The sequence below is a fragment of the Sceloporus undulatus genome, chromosome 3 (genome assembly GCF_019175285.1).
Source record: "Sceloporus undulatus isolate JIND9_A2432 ecotype Alabama chromosome 3, SceUnd_v1.1, whole genome shotgun sequence".
NCBI classification, from domain to species: Eukaryota; Metazoa; Chordata; class Lepidosauria; order Squamata; family Phrynosomatidae; genus Sceloporus; species Sceloporus undulatus.
This window is the reverse complement of record NC_056524.1, coordinates 44,320,520-44,340,408: the sequence shown is the minus strand read 5'-3', so window position 1 is coordinate 44,340,408 and position 19,889 is coordinate 44,320,520. Positions and strand designations below refer to the sequence as shown.

Sequence of the window (19,889 nt, the reverse complement as noted above, 5' to 3'; positions counted from 1 at the left end):
GGTTACGAAATTAATTCGTTCCGCGGCTAATTTCGTAACCCGAAAAACCTTCGTAAGCCGAATTGCCATAGGTGCTAATGGGGAAAAAAGCCGCGGCTCTGCCGCGGCTCCATTTAAAACAGCGCCGGAGTTTTTTCGTAACCCGAAAAAACTTTCGTAACCCGAAACAATAAATCCCTATGGGATTTATTCGTATCCCGAAAAATTCGTAACCTGGGTATTTCGTATCCCGAGGTACCACTGTATCGGCACTGGGAATATGGTGGAGGATTGGAGTAACACAGACATTCAGTGTGTCTGCAATAAACCATGCAATAACATTTAATAATAATAACAACAACAACAACAACAACAATAAAGTATTTATTTATATCCCACCTCTTCCCTTTTGGGGATTGAGGTGGGTAACAACAATGGTTAATACAATACAAAATAATCAAACAAAACAACCCCCCGAATCCCCCCAACCCTCACCCTCCCTCCCTGAATAAAATTTGAGCTGGGAAAGAATGGGACTCTACTGTAGTCAGCCCTACAGCAGTTGTATGGGCCTGCCTATAGCAGGCAAAGCAAACAGCAGCTACCTCCAGAATCTGAGCATGTGTAAACAGCAAGATTGAGAGAATGATAAGCCTACCTCACCAGCTCTCATAGCATGTTAAAGAAGAAGCAATCTACAAGCATGGAGACTGGTAAAACAAAACAAAAAAATTGGATACATTTTTGAAAAAACTTTCAAGTGGGTTTAGAAGATTCAAAACGTTTCCATTTACTTAGGCCAGGCTTACCTGATATGGTTGCTTGACTTCACATGTGCATACTGCTAGTTTTGAATAAAAACTTGGCTGAAACCTGTTGAACTGCTCTTTTTTCTTTTTTGTGGTGTAGGAACCTATCCCTATCCTTTCCATGTTATTTCTGCCTCTAATATCAATTTTTCTATTTAAATAATAATATCTATTTTGTTAACTGAGGTATACCTTTACATCCAACTCTAAAGATATCTAAAAAGCTGAATTTCAGATCCACACAAAGCAAATGTCCTTATAGGTTAAGGTAAAGCAAACTAACAACTGGAAAGTCTGCTAGATCAGACTATCTATTTCAGCTTTCGGTTCCCAGTGACCACAGAAACCTATGGAAGCTCTCTAGTAGACACAAGCCCAAAAGCACTTGCTACCTTGCTCTGAATAACCCAATATGCCTACATGAAGCTATCTAAATGTTGGAAAAGTCTACACCTATATGTCATAAATAAGCACAGTAAAGCCACAGTCCAGATACCTTTTCCTCTCTCCTCTGGCTTTTCTAGTCTCTTGTACGGGTGTGAAGCACTCCATATGTTTATGTCTTTCCTTCAATGTTTCCCTCACAAAGTATCAAATGGGAAGCATCTGCATGAAAGGACTGCTAACTTACAAACAAGTATAGGTGTCTGACAGCAGTAGATGTTTCCAATATTGAATATATACCACCAAGAATACATGATTCAGTAAGCCTAGACTTCAAACTGCTCACAGGAACTCTAAGTTCCTGCTTCCCTCCACCTTTCCTAGAATCATTGTTTTCTCTGGTGAGTCATGCCTCCTCATGATGTGGCCAAAGTATGACAGCCTCATTCTTGTCATCTTGGCTTCCAGAGAGATTTCTGGTTTGATCTGTTCTAGGACTAATTTGTTTGACTTCTAAGCTGTCCATGGTAATCTCAGCACTCTTCTCCAGCACCACATCTCAAATGAATTAATTTTCTTCCTATCTGCTTTCTTAACTTCCCAGCTCTTACATCCATACATGGTAATAGGGAATGAAATGGCTTGTATCATTCTAACTTTAGTGCACAATTGTATGTCTTTACATTTTAGGATATTTTCTAGTTCTCTCATAGCTGCCCTCCTCATTCTTAGTCTTCTTATGGTTACTTGATTGCAGTTCCCACTCTGATCAATATTTGATCCCAGGTGTGAAAATTCTTTTACTATTTCTATTTCCTCATTGTCTAGGTTGAATCTGTGCAAATTTTCTGTGGTCATTATTTTAGTTTTCTTAATCTTCAACAATAAGCCTGCCTTTGCATTTTCCTCCTTGATCTTCCTTAGTAGTTGTTCCAAGTCTATCATGTTTTTGACTAGTAGTATGGTGTCATCTGCCTATCTTAGATTGTTGATATTCCTGCCTCCTACTTTCACTCCTTCTTCCATGTCCAATTCTGCTTTTCGTATAATATGTTCTAAATACAAGTTGAGCAGATAGGGTGAGAGGATGCAGCCTTGTCTGACCCCTCTGCCAACTGGGACCCATTCTGTCCTGAATCAAGATTCCTCATTAGGACTATCAGATGTGTTGGTAGTCCCATGTTTTTAAAGGGGTTCCATAGTCTTTTGTGATCTATGCAGTCAGAGGCCTTGCTATAGTCTATAAAGCACATGCTGATCTTCTTTTGAAGTTCTTTGGTGTGCTCCATTAGCCACCATATGCTTGCAATGTGGTCCCTAGTGCCTTTCCTTTCTTGAATCCTGCTTGCACCTCTGGGATTTTTCTCTCCATGTATGGTTGGAATCTTTGGGCCCAAACAGACAGTGTTGCCAACAAGCCTCGAAGATAATTCCCGGAAATGTCTGTCCAAAACCCGCTGAATCCCCCCAGATCACACGGAATATTCAGTCACAATTCCCGGAAAATTCCCATAATGTTAAAATGGCAGATGTTTTGCAAATACAGTGGTACCCCGGGTTACGAAATTAATTCGTTCCGCGGTTAATTTCGTAACCCGAAATACCTTCGTAAGCCGAATTCCCATAGGCGCTAATGGAAAAATAGCTCTCTGCTGCCCTCCGGTGGCGGAAAATAGCGCCGCGGTTTTTTCGTAACCCGAAGAAACCTTCGTAAGCCGAAGCAATAAATCCCTATGGGATTTTTTCGTATCCCGAAAAATTCGTAACCCGGCGCATTCGTATCCCGGGGTACCACTGTAAACGTAAACATAATTGAATAAAAATAACTGTAACTTATTTCAACTCTCAAAATCACCATTGAACCAAACAAAGAATCTTTCAGTCCTTTTAAGATATTTATTTTGACATGAAGGAGGTTCAGGAAGCTTTGTGCCAAATAGAAATGTGTTCAGATGCAACCACACTGCAGAAATAAATCCAGTTTGAAACCCTTTTAGTTGCCCTGGCTCAGTACTAGGGAATCCTGGGAATTGTCTCTGGAGTCTGGAGTGAAGATGCAGCCTGAGTTGGGTCCAAGACACACTGCAGAAATAATCCAGTTTGTGACCGCTTTAACTCTCCTGGCTCAGTGCTAGGGAACCCTGGGAATTGTAGTTTTATGAGAAAGAGCTCTGGTGCCACAATAAACTACAATTCCCAGCATTCCCTAGCACTGAGCCAGGAGAGTTAAAGCGGTCACAAATTGGATTATTTCTGCAGTGTTTTGGACCTTCGTTATTAAAAATGCTCAAGGTCCAATCCATACTGCAGAAATAATCCAGTTTGGGACCACTTTAACTGCCCTGGCTCAGTGCTAGGGAACCCTGGGAATTGTAGTTTTGTGAGAAAGAGCTCTGGTGCCACAATGAACTACAATTCCCATGCATCTGAGAAAATACGCTTAAGTCTAGGAAAGCTCATGCTGCCAACTTTTCTTTCAGTGAGACTCAAAGGTGCTACAAGATCTATCTCACTATCATCATCACCATTATTATTATCATTATTAAATCCAAATGCAGCTGAAGAAGTGGACTTAAATTGGCAACACTGATATCCTGTAGACTCATTCTCTGGGGCTGTGATCTGGAAGCGTGGAAGCAATTCCCTTGTCAAACCAGGGAATCCTGGGAATTGTAGTTTGTTGTGACATGTTGAAACACTGCTTTTACTGGCAGCCAGGGCTCCATGCATGGAATTCTGGGCTTGGTGGTTTGCCCAGAATCCCATCATCGCAGGGAGCCTTGCAGTTAGAAGCAGTGCCAAACTGGATTATTTCTGCAGTATGGATGGCAATGGAAAAGGGAACGAAAAGAGAGCCACAAACCAAATTCTTGGAAGACAGGGCAGCAGGGGTGCCAACTGACCAGGTGCTCTGCCCATGCTCAGAGGCATATTTAATCACTAACACACACACTCAGGGACATCGCATTCACATCTCACAACCCAAATGGTCCTCACAGTACAACAACAACCCTGAGAGGTAGGCTTGGGGCACTCTGCCCAAGCTCAGGAATTCAGAAATTCAAATGTCCCTCTCAGGCACACACAGAAGTCCACAACATCAAGCCATGATACCATTGTCAAGTATTGCCTTTGTGTGCCTTAAAACTTATTTCTTACTTGGAAATCCAAGGCAATTGGGATTAAGCCAGCCAAGATCCCTCACTCCCTGCCTCTCTCCAGCACTTTTGCCCCTGGAGCCTGAGAATGCCTGAGGGGGGGTTTGCAATAATCACTGTCCTCTCTCTGATTGGCTGAACTATTCCTCCAAACGGGCTTGCTCCCTCCTGGCTCTCAGAGGGAGTCATGAGAGAGAGAGAGAGAGAGAGTTTTCTCCAGCCCTCTTGGCTGAAAACTGTTACACTCCAAAGGGTTTTGGTTGCTCTGCAGCAGGCTGCAGCTGAAACTGGCCAAAGGCACGGAAAAGGCACTGAATTAGAGTAAGGCGCGGAAATCACACGAAAAGCTCTGAAAAGTCCCCGTTTTCGTGTGAAAGTCGCGAAATTGGCAACACTGCAAACAGACAGGCCAAAATAAAGCTTTATTTTGGCCTGTCTATTCAGGCCCTATGTTGGAGAATTTTGAGCATAATTTTGCTTGCATGAGAGATTAACGCTATGGTCCTATAGGTGCTGCAGTTTTTTGTATCTCATTTTTTGTGGGTGGGGATGTATATTGATTGTTTCCAATCTGTTAGCCGTTTTGTTTTCCATATCTGTTGACATATGTTGGTTAATACTGGTGTTGATTCTGCTAGTGTGGATTGAAGCAATTTGATTGGCATATCATCTGGTCCTGGTGATTTATTTGTTCACATTTCTCTAACTGCAGCTTCCACCTCTTTTTTTTTAGAATTTGGAGTACATCTTCATATGACTCTTCAATCCATATGTCCTTCATTTTGTTATCCTTTTTACAGTAGACAGCTTCTTTGTACTGCATCCAGCATCTTTTTATTTCTTTCTGATCTTGAATTATGTTGTTTTTATTGTCACAGAGTGTCCTGGTCCTTGGTTTGAATTTCCCTTTGATTTCCCAGATCTTTTGGAATAGGTCTCTTGTTCTTCCCTTTTTGTTGTTGTCCTCTCTCTCTGTGCATTGATCTTTGTAGTATTTGCATTTATCTTTTCACACCATTTGTTGAAATGTAGCATATTGGCATGCTCATATTTATTTATTTAGGCCTCTATTCAAATTAGGCATAGAATTTACATTTGACCGGAGTCATTACAAAGGCTATAGAAATGGCAACAACGTAGGGACATTTTCTCAAAAAAAAATAAATCATCCTCACCAGTACAGAACTCATTGACAACCAAAGTCCAGTTAGAAAACAACATTATACAAGTATATATGATGTGGTGTAGTGGTTTGAACTTTGGACTACAACTCTGGTGTCTAGAGTTCAAATCCCCATTCAGCAATGGAAACCCACTGGGTGACCATGGGTGTGTCACATACTCAGCCTCAGTGGAAGGCAAAGGCAAACCCACTCTGCATGAAAAGGCCAAAAAAAATCCTGGGACAGGAAACCCGAAGTCAGAAACTACTTAAAGGCACAAAACAACAAAAAATGGCAGATAGTAGAGGACCAGATGAACTACATTCAAGGGTACTAAAAGAACTGGCAAATGTAATATCGGAGCCATTGGCAATCATATTTGAAAACTCCTGGAAAACAGGAGAAATCCCAGCAGACTGGAGGAGGGCAAACGTTGTCCCCATCTTCAAAAAGGGAAAAAAAAGAGGATCCCAACAATTATCATCCAGTTAGTCTGACATCAATACCAGAAAAGATTCTAGAGCAGATCATTAAACATAGAGTCTGTGAACATCTAGAAGGCAATGCCATAATCACAAGTCAACATGGGTTTCAGAGAAACAAGTCATGCCAGACAAATCTAATCTCTTTCTTTGATAAAATTACAAGCTTGGTAGATGAAGGGAATGCTGTGTATATAGTCTATCTTGATTTCAGTAAGGCCTTTAACAAAGTTTCCCATGACATTCTTGCAAACAAGCTTGTAAAATGTGGGCTAGACAAGGTAACTGTTACATGGATTTGTAACTGGTTGACCGGCCAAACACAAAGGGTGCTCAACAATGGCACCTTTTCATCCTGGAGAGAAGTGACCAGTGGGATCCCACAGGGCTCTGTCCTGGGCCCAGTGTTATTCAACATCTTTATCAATGACCTGGATGACAGAATTGGGAGCATACTTATCAAATTTGCAGATGACACCAAATTAGGAGGAATAGCTAATACCCCAGAGGACAGGATCAAGATTCAAAATGACCTGAATAATAATAATAATAATAATAATAAATTTTATTTATATCCCGCCCTTCCATGGATATGATCAGGGCGGCTTACAAAATTTAAAAAACATTACAATACAAAGTTAAAAACCAATAATAAGTTAAAAATAGACTAGAAAGCGGGGCCAAAGCTAACAAAATGAAATTCAACACAGAGAAATGTAAGGTACTACACTTAGGGCTGAAAAATAAAATGCACAGATATAGGATGGGGGACACCTGGCTGAATGAGACTAAATGTGAAAGGGATCTGGGAGTCCAAGTAGACCACAAGTTGAACATGAGTGAACAGTGCGATGCAGCAGCTAAAAAGGCCAATGCAATTTTAGGCTGCATCAATAAAAGTATAGTGTCTAGATCAAGAGAAGTAATATTGCCACTGTATTCTGCTTTGGTCAGGTCCCACCTGGAATATTGTGTCCAGTTCTGGGCACCACAATTTAAAAAGGATGTTGAGAAACTGGAGCGTGTCCAAAGGAGGGCGACTAAAATGGTGAAAGGTCTGGAAATCATGCCCTATGAGGAACAACTTAAGAAGCTGGGGATGTTTAGCCTGGAGAAGAGAAGGTTAAGAGGTGATATGATAGCCCTGTTTAAATATTTGAAAGGATGTCATATTGAGGAGGGAGCAAGCTTGTTTTCTGCTGCTCCAGAGGACAGGACCCAGAACAATGGATGCAAGCTACAGGAAAAGAGATTCCACTTCAACATTAGGAAGAACTTCCTGACAGTAAGAGCTGTTCGACAGTGGAACACACTCCCTCGGAGTGTAGTGGAGTCTCCTTTCTTGGAGGTCTTTAAGCAGAGGCTAGATGGCCATCTGTCGGGGATGCTTTGATTTGGATTTCCTGCATGGTAAGGGGTTGGACTGGCTGGCCCGGTGTGGTCTCTTCCAACTCTATGATTCTAATACTACAGTTCAAACAGTATCAATTGCCACCTTACCATTTTCAGGAAGGCTAGTAGAAAGCCCTGGTTCAGCAGGTGGCTCTAAGCAATCTAGCAGACGATTCACCTTGTTACGAAGTTCTATCAGTTCTCGGCGGAGATATTTTACTTGATTGGATTCTAGAGGCCTTGGCTGTCCATTAACTATGAAACAGAAAATATATTTTCATGACACAAACACCAGTTATCATAAGATGATGCCTCACAGTTAAGAGTGAAAGCCTTTTGTGGGTCTCAGCACAGTAAGGTACCTGTTGCCCTCAAGATGTTGTAGTAACACCCATCAGGCACAGACAACATGCCCATCTTTAGTGGGCCTGTACTCCCAACACTTTTTATGTCACATCTTCCTCCCCACTGTTTTGCAATTTTACTCCATCTTATTCTACATAATGATTACCATTTAGCATTTTAAAATTAAACTAAGGGCCAGATCAGACTGGTAGGGAGCCACCCCAGCTGAAGACTCCTCAGGATCACGGCAAACACACACCATGGTCCCAAAGACACCCTCTGTCACCAGCCCAAATAGATTTGGGACAGGTTTGGGCCACCTTAAGCAGCCCCGGTTCAACTTCCAGGTGCTACAGCAGCATGTGGTCTCTAAACACTGTGCCCCCAGAGAATCCTGAAGAACCTCCGTGGGGTTGGCTGAGCAGCTTCCAGGTGCCTTGGGGGCGTGAGGCATCTAAATGCTGCGTCCCAAGCTGCCTGGAAGCTGGCTTTTACAACCAGTCTGTTCCAGCCCTTACTTCTCTAAAGCAAGAAATGTATACCATTTGTATTCCCTGAATTATTACAAGAGTTGGAACAAAAGAAAGATAACACACACAAAAATGAAAAGTAACTTAAATATCATAAGTGCTGAATGACTCCAAAATGATTTGTACATACCAAACAATGTCAGTTTCAGTATCCTACTGCACTGAATTGCAAAGGAAAGGTCTGAACTATCGAAGATTGTTATAAGGTCTCCATCTGTTAATTAAGGAGAATAGGAATCAGGATCTAAGCATTTAAGTTGGAACACACACCATATAGTAGGTCAATATTTTAAAGCACATATAACAGAATAATACACAGCACATTAACATCCTTGGTCACAGTATGTTGGTAAGTCTTATTTCTTTCAAGCATCAAAACAAATGCTATGCCCTCTTTCTCTTTCAGAGAAGTGAGGATAGAGAGGAAAAACAATCTCCTTCTTTCTCTACTGAATTTGACATTCATATTTGTAAGCAAGAAATCTGTTGCCTCAAAATTAAGTTGAATACCATTTCAATGCGGGGAAGGAAGAAATAATAAACTCACAGCATATCCATCAAGATACCTTTTGAATGAAAGTCATAGTTACTTTAGAGACTGTTTATTTCAGAGGTTCCTCCCATGTTGTTGGGAGTGAAACGCCTATCAACTCTAGCTAACCAAGCCAATTGGGAGGAATGATGAGAGCTGTGACCCAACAACAGTTGGAACGCAACAACTATCAAATCTGAGTATAGAGCTTAAACAGCCCACAAAAAATGAAAGTAGATTACATCCATTTAAAAGCCAAGTATACAACTGTTTGGCACAAATCAGAATAATTGCTGTTTTGCCATTCTCCTAGATCACCTTCAATCAGTCTCCAGCATTCAAGGTGAATCAAAAACATCTATAGCATCACTCATATGCTACCTGTGGATTGCCATAGTAGCACAACTTAATATCAGGCCAATGCTTTTTGCTTTCCATGGCTACTAGAGCCTGAAATAGATTTCTTTTCCTCCTCCTGCTTTGTGTTTTGCTTTTTAGGTTCATCATTTTAAAACTTTTTTCTGCAAGTGGTCTTAGATTTTTCTATTATAATGGAAATGAGGAATGTACTTTTAACATAGACAAACATACACATAAAGAGAAAGCTGAAGCTGACAACTAAGGGTTTTTTTGGGGGGGGGGGGGGGGTAACTGCTGTTTCACATCTACAAACCAGTACTGTATTAACCAAGAGAGTCACTTTTGTCTACATACATGTGGGACAAGGAACACAAGAAAATTAAGAAATGTTCTCATCTTAATTTAAGAAAAAAGGGTGCAAGATTTTTCTGTAATAAAGAACATTTTTGTAAAGAACCAGTTGTGCAAAACTCTTGATTTATGCAAAAATCATCTTTGTGCAGAAAACAGAATACTTTGTACATAAAAAGCTAGTAATTTTGAACAGCAAGGGAAAAATACTGAAATTTATTCTACTGTGTGACTAAAATAAATGAAAATCTATGCCTCTATCTAAGACAATGTCTAGTATTTTTAAAGCTCTTTGTGTGTGTGCGCGCGCATGCACATGTGTGGACACGCACTGTGTGCCTTAAAGTCATTTCCGACTTATGGCGACCCTAAGGCAAACTTATCATGGGGTTTTCTTGGCAATAGCTGTTCAGATGAGGTTTGCCACTTCTTTCCCCTGAAGCTCAGAACATGTGACTTGCCCATGGTCACCCAGTGGGTTTAATGGCTGAGCTGGGAATCGAACCCTGGTCTCCAGAGTTGTAGTCCAATGCTCAAACCACTACACCACACTGGTTCAAATTCTCTCATGAGACATCCTTTTGCATCACAAGAATATCTACAAGCAAGTTGCAATACACATTGTGCTAATTTACAACATTTCAAACAGGCTTCTCCAGAAACAGATACCGTATATACTTGACTAGAAGTCAAAAAAATTATGCCCCAAATGGACTCCAAAATCATGGGTAGACTTACATACGGGGCAATGAGTTAATGCTTATAAATTTCCTGAAAGAAGAAGTGCCCACCTTCCTCTGTAGCCTTGTAACAGCTCCCTGTTTGAAGCCCCGGCGCGTTCTCCTCTCTCCCTCTCTGTGTGCGTATGTCTTTGTTTTCCCCCAGCCTTCCTGCACAGCCAGAGCTAACAAGCTGCTGCTGAGGCAAGGGACACAAACACACAGAGAGTATGCCATGGCTTGTACCCCGTTTTGCCTGGAAATCCTGGGGGTGACAGGCAGAGAGAGAGAAAGGTCTGTTCTCCTTTTTGCAAGCCATGAACCTTGGAGATGCTTCTGGTAAGGAGACGAGTGTGTTTGTGTGCATGCGCCGAGGTTTGTTTCCCCTTTTCCATGCTGAGACTGATGCTTGGGAGAGGTTCGGAGAGGGAGATAAGTAGTGCTTTGTTTCCCCCTTTAGATCTTTTGTAACATCCTCAGGTGTTTGACCCTCGACTTATCCATGGGTCATATCAAAATCCATGATTTTGGATCCCAAAACTGCCTTCAACTTATACATGAGTATATACGGTAAATTTAAATCTCAGCCACAAAGTTTGGCTCTCCCAACATGCCAGTGCAGTTGAACAAGGCCAGTGAGTGGGGAGGTAGCAATGAGAGAGTGAGAGAAAGTGAGGTAAGAGTGCAAAGCTGTTTGGAGTTTTGACATGGAGGTTTGAACTGTTAAGGATAACTAACTCGGCTGCGTTTTGCTTTTTTTGCCTGCCTAGTTTGGGGATGTGCTTACAGTTAAAGCCTTTCATAATTGTTCCATACTATGATTATCAGCAACCAATCTTCCACCACATCCTTCTACACTTATTCAAACAGTCAAAACTTTTACATAGATAGATAGATAGACAGACAGACAGACAGACAGACACACACACACTGCAGCTTTTAACCACACTGCATATACAGGAGCTATTTCATTTTTGAACACAAACCAAAACCTTGGTTTTGTTTCACTCTTAATTTCAGTGTCAACCATAACACAGTTCAGCAATTATGTTGGGATTACTTCTGTGTTATGTCTCTGTCAAGAACAGTTTAGGAATTTTCTTTCAGGGACAGATGAAAACTGTGTATATACAGGCCAGATGTAACTGCTATGTTCCTTATAATTACCTGTCTCTAATCCACTGTCCACCAATACATTTTTCTTAGGCTTGTACATCACAATTTTTTTCTATGTTGGGGGACAAGCATCATAGGTAGCTACCTTATTGTGTTACACCACTAGTGCATCTAAGGCAGTGGTTCTCAACCTTCCTAATGCCCCTGCCCTTTAATACAGTTCCTCATGTTGTGGTGACCCCCAACATAAACAAGCGGTGTCTCAGTTCCTAAGACCATTGGAAATATGTGTTTTCCGATGGTCTTAGGCGATCCCTGTGAAAGGGTCGTTTGACCCCCCAGAAGAGTCACAATCCATAGGTTAAGAAACGCTGATCTAAGGGGTGAAGCAGACAGCCATGAAGGAGCAACCAGAAGCCGCTCCAGCTGCAATCGGGCTGCAATCTACCCATGACAGCTCTCAAAGTGAGACGTCATGGTCCCGAAGCCGGCTGCTTGTAGGAACAGTTTTTCTTTTTCTAGTGGCTTCGAGCTGCCTTTGGTGGCCTCGAAGTGGCTTCCAACCACTCCAGGGGCATGCATCATCTGTACGCCATGCCCCCAAAGTAGCCAGAACCCACTTCTTTTGGCCCATCTGTTTTGGGCCCAAGCAAAGTATTGCAAACAGTAAGTTGCAGTAGCTTCTCCTAGTTCAGCCAGGAATCCATGGTATTCACTGGTGGTCTCCCAAACACTTCTAACGATGCTTAGTTTCCAAGTGCCACTGTTCTGCTCAGACTGGGGAAGGAGGGAGGGAGACATATTTTACAACCAAAAGAACTGTTAAGCAAAATAAAATCCTACCTTCGTCTTTGTATTTTATTGTGACTTCATCATTGCTCAGAAGCTTCCCCCTAAAAACTCTTTGCATCATCAGCACTAATTCATCATAGGTGATATCCTCATTGTGAATGGGAATTCTCCTAATATCATCACCCATCTGAGCTTTAATAATTAGTTTTCCACTCAAGTCGAGCTGTCCATTCATGGCTGACTCCTTCCTTCTTAAAGAGCTATGAGGAATAAAAGAAATACACATTAAGGCTTTCCCATGAAACAATGAAGTAGAACACAAAGTTAAATCACTTTGGGAAGAAAAAAAGGTATTCCAGAATATAATTAGAGCTAGAATAATTCTGGAACTCTTTAGCTACAGAAGGGATGGTGTGAAATGAACAATGGAATGTCAGATATATAATACCAGTAATTTTTGGGAAGCTATCACCTGTAAACATCACAATAAATTCTACCAGTATCAGACTGCCATCTGCACTGCAGAAATAATCCAGGTTGATATCACTTTAACTGCTATGGCTCAATGCTATAGAGTCCTGGGATTGGTAGTTTGTTGTGACACCAGAGCTCTCTGAGAGAGAAGGCTAAATGTCTCTCAAAATTACAATTCCCAGAATTCTATAACACTGAGCCACAGCAGTTAAAGTGGTATCTAACTGGATTATTTTTACAATGCAGTTGCTGTGTCAGATAAGTTTTACAATATAATGATCTTCAACAGAGATAATATAAACAGGATTGATTTTACTGTAATAAAAAGCTCACTGCTGTGTGCTTTGCTCTTCTGCTCTCTCTTGGGGTCATCTAAAGGCACACAGTTCTAGCTTTCAACAGAAGTACTAAAAGTATATTGCTATTTCAACTGCTTCAAGTTAAATGAAAAGTCAGTCCTAAAATCTAAGAAGCTGAACACATTTCAAAACACCATTTTTAAGCATAAAATGTTGAACTTAATACTAACTATGTTTCTAACAAGTGGCAGGCTGATCTCAGGCTTACAAGATGTACTTTATTCTCCCTATGTCACAAAGATCCATTGATCTGACCAAACTAAACAACAGATGCTTAAAGGACAGACATAATGCTTAAAATTAAGGGAAAGGGGACTTGTGATTTGTTTTTACTAGTAAAATCATTCAGAACCTAATTCCTGGTTTCCTGCAAACATTCTCCATTTCAACAGCTTCCTTTGAGAGGGAGGGGCCTTTTTTAAAGAGTCATTATTGTTAAAACAATCAAATATCAAAAAAAGCTTCCTCATCCATTGTGAATGACAAAGTCGTTGAACCAGTCAATCCTAATCTACTTGTTTCAGAAAAAAACTAGCAACATCACAATAAACATTAAGATAACATTTATTTTCTTCATTAATAAATTTCATACTGAATAACAAATGTAATATTTACCTGTCTTGCAAAACGTAGTGAAAAGTGGGCAGATTACTCTTTTACTTTCTGGAGATCAGATGTCCCGCCATACAGTGCTGTTTGTCCAATATAATTGGCAGCAGTATATGGAACCTAAATCAAAACACCAGAGTGTAGTTTAATTTCAGCCTGTTGGAGACACCAGAAGCCTTCAGTAACAAGCACATACATATACAGAGGAGCCTTGTCTTATGCAGGGGATCTGTTCCAGACACACACACCCACATAAGGCAAATCCCATGTAAGCTCGAGCCCTATTCAATATAATGGGGCTCGTGCTTACAGCGGTGCGGCACGTGCACACGCCATTCATTTAATGGTGACGCGGGTTTCACATAAACAGGAAGCCACGTATAGCGCGCTCACATATAGAGCGGGCGCACTGTATACAACAAGTTATACATTGGAGTCTTATAAATAAAATCTGTACACTTGTTCCTCCATATTCACTGGGATTAGTGGCACAGGATACACATGAATGTGGAAAAACCACAAACATCAAAAACAGTGTTTTTGCCTGAGAGAAGACCTCTCGGGGAATCTCTAGTTCCTCCAGTGCAACTCTGCAGTCAACATTTGCCAGACATGGACCAGAGAATTGCACTGGAGTAGTGGCAAATGCCTAGGAGTTTTCTGTCTAGGAATCTTTATAGGTCCTTCAGTGCAACTTTTGGTTAAACTTGACCACAGAGTTGCACTGGAGGACCTAGATATTCTTAGAGAGAACATATTAATAAAATTCATGAATCATCAAATCCACAAAAGTCCAAGTTGCAAATGTGGAGGGACAAGTGTAGAGATTTTATTGATTTTTCATAGTTTTCCAAACAGAGACAACAGAATTAAAGAGATCACTTCATCCCAATAATAATAACAAATTCAGGCAGACCAGGGACTACATTTCAGAAAATTGTCAGGATGTGATTCATACTTGACATGTATGCTTAAAATTACTGAAACTCTGGTACAACATGCTATCAGAACCACAATATTAATCTATCTTCATGTTTACTTTTGTTGCTAACTGCCCTAGAGTCTATTTTGCCCCACGGCCACCTTGTGGATGAGACATCTCCAAGAACCCCTGTCCTCCATTGCTCTACTTAGTTCTGTAAACTCAAACTCATGACCTCCTTAATAGAGTCCAGCCATCTAGTATGTGGCCTTCCTCTCTTTCTTCTTCCTTCTACCTTTCATAGGATTACTGTTTTTGCAAATGAGCCATGCCTTCTCATGATGTGTTATTCATGCTTACTTTCACGACAATAAATTAGAAGTAAACAATTATTTTAAAAATCAATATATAAGAAAATCCCTATGGAGAGTATGGACCAGAGTGGTACCTCCACATTCGCTGGGGTTAGGGATGAAGGACCCCTGTGAACGTGGAAAAACTGTAAATAAAAAAACACTGTACTTTTTAGCTAAGAGAACACCTCTCTAGGATTCTCCTGGTCCTCCAGTGCAACTCTATATCCAGAAGTTGATCACAGAATCAAATGCCTAGAGAAGTGTTGTCTCTAGCAACTTCTAGATTCTCCAGCAGAACTCTATGGTCAACTTCTGCCCAAGTTGAGCTGGAGGACCTAGAGATTCTTAGAGAGAACATATTAATCAAACCTGCAAATGTGGAGGGCCAACTGTAGATATGAGTCACGTCTCAACTATAAGATACCAGGAGAATCTTCCATAAAGGAAACATTTTATAAAAAAGGAGAATTAATGTGTGGAAGATGGCTAACATATGCAGAACTCTTGACTACAGACAGAGGGAAATACAGAATCCAAACACTAGATGAACTAAATGACGCAGGGCTGTGTTGTCAATAGTTTTTATATAGCCAACTAACTAAAAGGTTCAAAATGGATGAGCAACTAAGCAGAATAAAGAAGGAAGCTTCAGACTTTGAATCATATTGAATCTATGTGGGTTTTTTATTATAATTAGAAATAGAAGAGGAAATTGTCAAGAACTAGATGATCAAATGGACTCAAGACATAGGACAACCAATACAGTTAGAAGACTGGGAAAAGACATGAAAAGTAAGATTAAAACATACTCTTAGTTCTGATGTGCAAAGTAATTGCTGTAAAATGCAATCTTGGGATATTTGACCCCTGAAAAAATAACAAAAATATATAAAAATAAAAACAAAAAATGTTGAAAGTGTTCAAGAAAAAAAGGTACTTTGTATCATATGTGATGGAAATGTGGAAAAGCAAAAACATACAGGAAGATAATACACCTGTTAATCAAGAAGACACTAAAGACAGATATAAAGATGAATCCTAAAATGTACCTTTTGGGAATAATTGAAAAAGAAATAGAAGGAAAATCATATAGAGAAAATTTATATAATAATAGCAGGAAGAACTATATATCAAAAAAAGGAAAGCATAACAACAACTAGACACAACAGAGTTGTTGCTTAAATTAGAGTGGACCCTCGATTTACAAAATACTGCAGGACTTCAAGTCCCATTGTTTTCAATGGCAACGCACTCATGCGCGCCACACCACACACATGCCATAGGAACGTACACCATTCATTATATGGGGGCACCATCCACGTGACGTCAAGTCTGTGTATGGTGAGCCCGCATATGGTGCGGGCGTGCTGTATATGATTTTATGGAAACTGACAGGATAACCAGTCTAATCAGAAATGAATCAACAAACAATTTTAAGCAAGACTAGTCATGGTTAAAACTTATTGATGTATTGTAAATGGAGAGAAAAGTACAGTAGGAACAGAGGATTAAATATATACATAATATATAAATTCTCTCTCTACAGCTACATTGTGTGTGTGTGCGCGCACACACACACATACACAAACACAGATATTTATATCTATATTTGATATAGATAGATATGAAATGCATTAGAAAAAGGAAGTAAAGAAATGTAAATGGAAAACACAAAATATTAAAGGAGAAAAAAGATGGTAACAAAAACAGGAATAAATTAAAATTATAGACTCAATCAGGAAGTAGAGAGTAGGAAGCCATTTTATTTGTGTTTGTTGTATCCATATTTGTTTGATTTTATGTGTGTGTAAATATGTTTTTAAAGAATGTTAAAAGTGCTTAAAATGTTAATTTAAAAAATTGTTCTATGCCAATTTTACCATACCTGTACAACAGCCTCTGTGCCAAATAAAATGTCACCTCTACATACATAAAAAAAATTGCCATTTGTTGCAGTGAGCCCAGCCAACAAAAGGTATGTTTACACATGGTTCATTTCTACATATGCACATTCTATATAGAAGAATCAAAGCCTACTTTTCCAATTAAAAAGCATAGTATACTGACTTATAAGCCAGTAAAAGCTAAATGTTTCTTTGGGCTATACAGTGGACCCTTGTTATACGCTGGGGTTTGGTTCCAAGATCCCCAGTGTATAACAAAACTTGTGAATCCTCAAGTCCCATTAAATATAATGACATAGAAAAATGCTGTCCCTTATAAAAAATGGAAAATCAAGGTTTGAGATTTGAAATATATATATATATATATAATAACATTTCAAACCATGTATGCTTGAATCCGTGTATAAAAAATCTGTGTATTAGAAGGGCCGACTGTACCTTGAAAAACCATCACTTGCTCTGCAGCAGAAATGGAAAATTAAGATTTTAATTTTAAAACCAAACTTAAATCTCATCTTAGGCTCTGTGTGTGTATTTGTGTGTGTTCAGTGGTACTTCTGTTGGCTGATGCTTCTTTTAAGTTGTGAAAAAAATATAAGTGCGTTGTTAAAAAGCTGAGAACATAAGGCTAAATCCAAATGTTAGCTTCAGTTTCAAGTAGATTCACTGAATTTATTGCTGAGTGGTAAGTCACAGTGATTCAACAAGTCTATTCTTGTGGAGACTAGCAGTCAGGTTTAGACCATCATCTATCAACAAGTGTGAGTTTATAAAAAGTGGCAGAGAAATTAGATGTAAGCTGTCCCTCAAGATCATTAGCAACCATTCCATATTTGTGAAGTGAGCTTTATTCAACATTTTATACTACTAGTAGCTCAACAATTAAAACTATTGGCAATAACCATGTTTTTATAATCACAGAAGATACTGTTTTTACAGCAATGTCAAAGAGCCTCACTGAAATCAAGTCTTGCATGACTGACTGCCCTAAAAGATATTTTGCTACTTCGAACTCTGACATCTTTTTAAAGATATGTTCTTCAACATTTTATGGCATTTAAATGTGTCCTGCAGTACCTTAAGGACAACAGACCTAGTTTCTTATGTTGTTAGCTTATTTTTAATGTTACTAATGTTATAAGCCTAACTTCACTGCTCCTTAAGGAGTTGTTAATAACTGAGGAATTATCGCTTTACAAAGAGTGAATTTAGCCAAAGTGATATGTACAGTGAAGTGAAACATCCCATGTCTTTACTGGTGAATATGCGGAATGTGCATGAGATTCTTTTAACTGTAGTATCTTAAATGGTGAGCATTTTAAAGACGAAACTGCGGTATGTCTAAGGAGCATATAAATTACTATTAGTTCCTACCAGAGCTCTAAAACTTTGGGTGAGGCCTTTCTCTAAGTGTTACTGCCTTCCTATATGTGGTTGGTGGGTACAAGGGGGAGGACCTCCAGAGTGCTGCTCCTGATTTTGGAACTGTCTCCCTAAGGAGGCTAGGTTTGCTCCTTCATTGCTCTCCTTCTGCTGCCTGCAAGTAACACTTTTCTATTGCAACATGCTCTCAGGAACTTACAGCAATGATGTATTTTTATAGTCTGGTTTTTAATGAATTTAACAGTTTTAACTCCATAAATGTAATTATTTTTAAAAACTATCACACTGGAACTATATATATATTCTAGTTTTGGTGATGGACTGTGAATCTGAGATCAGAGTTCGACTCTCAGCATGGCTATGAAACCCATTGGGTGACCTTGGGCAAATCACACTCTCTCAGCCTCAGGGAAAGGAAAAAGCAAACCTCCTCTGAACAAATCCTGCCAAGAAAACACCATGAAAAGGTTGCCATAAGTTGGAAACGACCTGAAGGCACACAACAAGAACAATAACAACCACCTTGAGTCCCAATATCAGGGAAAAGGCAGGATATGAATGCATAATAATAACAAGGAGGAACTAGTTACTGCAGTAATAAATGCCAATTTCAATGGACTTGGCCAAAAAAGGTGGTTATAAATTTATAAAACTTGTTGTTTTAAAATTAAAAATGCAAAATTATTTGAAAAACACAAAAAAAGTTGGGTGGTTTTTTTCACATGCATTCAACTTCTTAAAGGAGACAGATCCTCTTTAACATGTTTTCATCCTGTCAGCTTATATCAGAAACTGCTGATCTCTTCAGTACAAAGAGACATAATGTGACATCCACTCCATCATAGGAATGATCAACACGGAAGTAAGTGTGAAAGGAAGACCTGCTAGCTCACTCCCCATAGGATGCTTCACTTTGACAAATTAACTGAACTTTGACACCAGAAGAGTGTATTTTCAAAAATGTGTGGTTAAGCCAATACGAATTCCTTGGCATGGTGATGGAGATTCAGGCGCTTGAGTGATTTAACCAACAGAGATGGTGCAATCTTGACATCTCCTACTGCTATGACTATAAATCCATCCACCTGGCAAGTGAGTTTGGCCCAAATAACTTCCTTTCTTCCAAAACTCAGAGAATCCACGAGGGGAAAAAAACCAACTCCCTTAATGGTTTTTAATAGGATACTTGAAGACACCACCCTTCAATTAGTTCAAAACACAGCAGCCAGATTGGCTACTGGGTCTTCCAGGAGTGATCATTATTAAAATCACTTCACTGGCTGCCAATTAGTTTCTGGGCAAAGTACAAAGTGTTGACTATTACCTTTAAAGCCCTATATGGTTTGGGTCCAGGCTATCTACAGGATCGCCTCCTCCCATATAACCTGCCCCATGCGTTCAGGTCTTCTGGGAAATGTTTGGTCCAACTGGCCAGGAACCGACTAGCAATGGTTTCCCAGAGGACCTTTTCATCTGCTGCCCCCCAGACCCTGGAATGACCTGTCAGAAGAGATACAACAGCTGGAAACACTGACAGCATTTAAAACAGCATCAAAGACATATCTTTTCTGGCGGGCCTATCCAATCAATTTTAAGTCATGACTTTTAATTTCCATATGTGCTCTTATGAGTATATTCTAATGGTTTTATACTATTGTAAAAACAATAATGCTAAGAAAGGTGGAGTTAAGTAGAAAGAGAGGAAGGCCACATGCTAGATAGATGGACTCTTATTAAGGAAATAAGCACAGGGAGTCTTGGAGATGTCTC

At 39.8% G+C, this 19,889-nt stretch overlaps 1 protein-coding gene across 4 annotated transcripts in view; it reads right to left on the bottom strand.

The window, feature by feature from the left end:
• Positions 1-19,889, bottom strand: part of TFG (trafficking from ER to golgi regulator) — a 32,938-nt gene that overhangs the window by 10,801 nt on the left and 2,248 nt on the right. For all 4 annotated transcript variants that reach the window (XM_042459894.1, XM_042459892.1, XM_042459891.1 and 1 more), the window contains 4 exons: positions 13,561-13,674; positions 12,164-12,372; positions 8,373-8,456; positions 7,476-7,622 (listed from right to left, as the gene is read on the bottom strand). In XM_042459894.1, coding sequence (XP_042315828.1) covers positions 7,476-7,622; positions 8,373-8,456; positions 12,164-12,347 — 415 coding nt within the window. In that variant the 5' untranslated portion in view covers positions 12,348-12,372; positions 13,561-13,674. The remainder of the gene's footprint in view (positions 1-7,475; positions 7,623-8,372; positions 8,457-12,163; positions 12,373-13,560; positions 13,675-19,889) is intronic.